General features: G+C 46.5%; 1 protein-coding gene across 1 annotated transcript; it reads left to right on the top strand.

Annotated features, from left to right (window-relative positions):
* The first annotated feature begins 662 nt into the window (after positions 1–662).
* On the top strand, positions 663–2145 carry LOC109237730. Its single transcript, XM_019404084.1, has 2 exons — positions 663–1190; positions 1288–2145. Exons 1-2 carry the CDS (start codon positions 663–665, stop codon positions 2143–2145), a joined length of 1386 nt encoding a protein of 461 aa, XP_019259629.1.
* Positions 2146–4677: the final 2532 nt, after the last annotated feature.

The raw sequence follows: 4677 nt of genomic DNA, 5'->3' as shown, positions 1-4677 counted from the left end.
CTTCGCATTTCCCTAGAGTTGCTCGCAAATGCGATCCCTGAGTGCATTGCCCAGATTTTTCTTTCTTTTTAGCTTCTTTTGACTTGTTTTCACTTGGTTTCTTCACCATTACTTCTAAATCACATTCACCCCGTAAAATAGAAGTAAATGACATTAAATACATGATTTTATCACTCAAACATAGCAAAAGTATACGTTTAAAGACAAGATAATTTGGTAAAATACCAACTTATCAGCAGTCCGAGGTAAAACACGGCTTTATCGAATAGAAGGTAACGAAACTCTTAAAAATCGGGTCCATCGGGGAGGTAAAGTATCCCGAATGGTTAGCCAACATAGTAATAGTGCCAAAGAAAGGAAATAAGCTAAGAATGTGCGTAAATTATAAGGATTTAAACAAAGCATGCCCCAAAGATTCTTTCCCGCTGCCCAACATTGATCGTCTGATCGATGCCACGGCCGGCCACGAGACCCTCACCTTCCTCGATGCTTACTTGGGGTACAATCAGATTCAGATGAACCCTGAGGACAGGGAAAAGACTTCATTCATCATAAAGTATGGCACATATTGTTATAATGTGATGCCCTTCGGACTAAAAAATGCGGGAGCAACGTACAACCGCCTAGTTAATAAGATGTTCGAACACCAAATAGGAAAATCGATGGAAGTATACATTGACGATATGTTAGTTAAATCCCTGCGCACAGAGGATCACCTGACCCACTTGCAGGAAACTTTCGACATCCTCAGAAGCTACAACATGAAGCTCAACCCCGAAAAGTGCGCCTTCGGAGTAGGCTCTGGCAAATTTCTGGGCTTAATGGTCTCAAATAGGGGCATTGAGATCAACCCCGGCAAAATAAAGGCCATCGAAGAAATCACGATGGTAAACAACGAAAAAGCCGTCCAACGACTGACTGGGCGGATTGCAGCCCTGTGTAGGTTCATATCAAGGTCGTCAGAAAAAATCCATCACTTCTTTTCCCTACTCAAAATAAAGAGCGACTTCGAATGGACTCCAGAATGCCAAGGCGCCCTGGAAGAGCTGAAACGGTACCTGTCAAGCCCACCCTTGCTGCACACGCCCAAGGAGGATGAAACGCTGTATCTATACCTGGTCGTATCTAACATAGCGGTGAGCGGTGTATTAGTCCGGGAAGAGCAAGGCATGCAATTTCCTGTGTATTACGTAAGTCAAACCTTGGGGCACGCCGAAACCCGGTACCCCAATCTAGAAAAATTGGCACCTAATAAGCGCTCCACGCAAGCTAAAGCCTTACTTTCAGTGCCACCGCATCTGCATCCTATCGACCTATCCCCTCCGGAGCATACTGCACAAACCTGAGTTGTCAGGCCGACTGGCTAAATGGGCCATTGAGCTCGGACGGTATGATAGCGAGTATCAACCTCGAATGGCCATTAAATCCCAGATCCTAGCGGATTTCGTGGCCGATTTTTCACCATCCCTCATCCCCGAGGTAGAGAAGGAACTTTTACTAAAGTCATGCACATCTTCTTGGGTGTGGAACATGTTCACGGATGGTGCCATAAACGTTAGAGGATCCGGACTCGATATAGTCCTGAAGTCGTCCATCGGCGGCGTAATCCGACAATCCATAAAAACTGCGAAGCTAACTAACAACGACGCCGAGTATGAGTCTATGATTGTAGGTCTAGAGCTGGCTAAGGACCTGGGAGCCGAGTCCATCAAAGCAAAATGCGATTCACTCCTCGTAGTAAGTCAGGTAAACGGAAGTTACGAAGCTCGGGAAGACAGAATGCAGAGGTATCTGGATAAAATCCAAGTCACCTTGCACCGCATCAAGGAATGGACCTTAGTCCATGTACCCCGAGAGCAGAACAGCGAGGCTGATGCACTGGCAAACCTAGGATCATCCGCCGAGGAGGAAGACCTACTCCCCGGGGCTTTGGTCCAACAAATCAAATCTGTAGTTGAGGAAGGTCACGCGGAAGTCAACTCGACCAGCCTAATATGGGATTGGAGAAATAAATACATCGCCTATCTGAAGGACATAATGCTGCCCGCCGACCCAAAAGAATCGAGAGCCTTACGAACCAGAGCGACCTGTTCTCGCTTGACAAATATGAGGCCCTGTATAGCAGAATGTTCGACGGCCCCCTAGCAGTATGCCTTGGGCTGGGAGATACATACTACGTGCTCCGAGAGATCCATGAGGGCACCTGCGGAAATCACTCCGGGCAGACTCCCTAGTCAGAAAGATAATCCGAGTAGGTTACTATTGGGATATCATGAAAGGAAAGCCAAGGAGTTCGTCCGGAGATGTGACAAGTGTCAATGATTCATCCCAATGATCCACCAGCCCGGCGAACAACTACATCCGTCCGATCACCATGGCCATTAATGAAATGGGGGAATGGATATCGTTGGCCCTTTGCCAACGGCACCAGGTAAGGCTAGGTTCATTTTGTTTATGACTTATTACTTTTCAAAATGGGTTGAAGCGCATGCCTTCAAAAAAATAAGAGAGAAGGAGGTCATCAACTTCATATGGGAACACGTCATATGCTAGTTCGGGATCCCGTCCGAAATAACATGCGACAACGGGAGAAAATTCATTGGGAGCAAGGTGACTTAGTTCCTGGAGGACAACAAAATCAAAAGGATCCTTTTAACGCCATATCGTCCGTGCGCAAACGGCCAGGCCGAATCCACAAATAAAACTATCATCCTAAACTTAAAGAAAAAATTAGAGAGCTCCAAGGGAAAGTGGCGAGAGACTCTACTCGAGATATTATGGGCATATCGGACGATTTCAAAATCAAGCACGGGCGAAACGCCTTTCTCTCTAGTATACGACGCTGAAGCATTAATACCAGTAGAGGTCGGGGAGCCAAGCGCTAGATACCGACACGCCAGCGAGGAGACAAACCACGAGGCCATGACAACAGCCCTCGAACTACTCGACTAGAGGCGGGAGGCCTTGCTGGTTCGGATGGCTGCCCAGAAGCAGAAAAATGAAAGATATTACAACCAGAGAACGAACCTCAGATACTTCAGCATCGGGGACTGGGTCCAAAGGAAGGTTACTCTCAACACCCGAAATCCCAACGAGGGGAAACTAGACCAGAATTTGGAAGGGCCGTATCGCGTCCTTGAATAATTGGCAAAGGCTCATATAAGCTTGGCAACATGGAAGGTGAGCAGCTCCCGCACAACTAGAATGTGTCGATGCTCAAGCGATACTACTATTAGGGCCTCTGATCGTGGAATACTCGCGGGAACCCCCAATCGAACATCGCCCTCTCTTCAACGCAAACAGACTCTCACCCAGAAAATGAGTTTCCTACTGAAAGGGCTTTTCCAACAAAGATCACACGTCACGCCAAGCAATTTTAAGGAGTCGAGCCCGTGAGGGTCGAGCTCATGACAACAAAACTATATGTACTTGCAGCCTATATCTAGGCCAAGCAATAAAGAATATATTTTCGGCATTTTTCATCACGGCCTATATCTGCTCCGGAGCAATAATAGGTATTTTCCCGGCATTTCATGTTTTGAGAAAGATTGTCTCAACACATTCACAGCAAATGCTTTTCCATCAAACGAATATGATATACTCGGAGACTTAAGCAGTTCAGCACCCCCACCCTAGGGTCGGGACTCCGGGCTCACATAGCCCTCAAGATATGGATCCAAATCTACAAAAGGGGGTAGTCAAGCCTAAACTGATCCGATATACTTGGAGACTCAATATATGCAATTTGACAAGCTTGCACGACCCCAGGGTCGGAACTCTGGGCTTACCAAGCCCCCGAAAAACAACTACGGGCTTATCAAGCCCACGGAAACAGCTCCGAGCTCATGAGAAGCTGTCTTCAAGCAAACTCATAACTCGGAGACTTCCACCAATCTCCACGCACTGGGAAAATCTGAAATTGTAAGACCCTAACGGGCAGCCTCAGCAAAACGAGGTCTATTCTCCATATACTGTAAGACCTCAACAGGTATGGAAAACTGTAAGACCTCAGCTGGCATGAAAAATCCCATAGTTTAGGCATGAAAACACACACGACTCCGGTCGAAACGGGTGCTACAGCCTAAAAAATGCGACTCGGGGACGCCCGACTGTTGCTAAAAAATCCTCCGAATCTACTTCGGAAAGAACCGGTTAAACACAGGCTTCCCATAACAGGCAAGAAACGAGTCCCGACCACGTCGGCTCCAAAATCGCAAAAGCGTCGATCTACTCGACCAATAAGCTATGAATTTAGAGGTGCTCAAAACATCGCCGACTACAACTTGAAATCGTGGTTCTTTTAGAACCGACGACGCGTCAGGAAAAATAATAAATAAGACCTTAACGAGACGAAACAACGCCTACAAAAGGCCTCTTGGCCTCACATCAAACAGCGTAAGTGCCATTGTCGCCGGCTATGTGATCGCTGCCGACTCAACACTACACCAAAGTAGGAAGAGCGGGTTGCAACAGCTTTTACCCGATAGTGGATCGGGATCGATTTTCCACAGGGAGCTAGAGAGGGAGTTGTATTATCTGCTTAGTTTAGAATTGCAGTTGTGCTTCTAATATCACTTCTAACATTTTCGGTTTGGGTTTTTGTATCTTCTACTTTTAAGACTAATATTTGAAGCTAAATTATGCTATGGAGATATTGCTAAGTTGTAATTAATATAG

This window comes from Nicotiana attenuata, unplaced genomic scaffold (genome assembly GCF_001879085.1).
Source record: "Nicotiana attenuata strain UT unplaced genomic scaffold, NIATTr2, whole genome shotgun sequence".
Classification (NCBI taxonomy): domain Eukaryota; kingdom Viridiplantae; phylum Streptophyta; class Magnoliopsida; order Solanales; family Solanaceae; genus Nicotiana; species Nicotiana attenuata.
The sequence above is the reverse complement of the archived record's forward strand: the minus strand, read 5'-3'. Positions and strand labels throughout refer to the sequence as shown.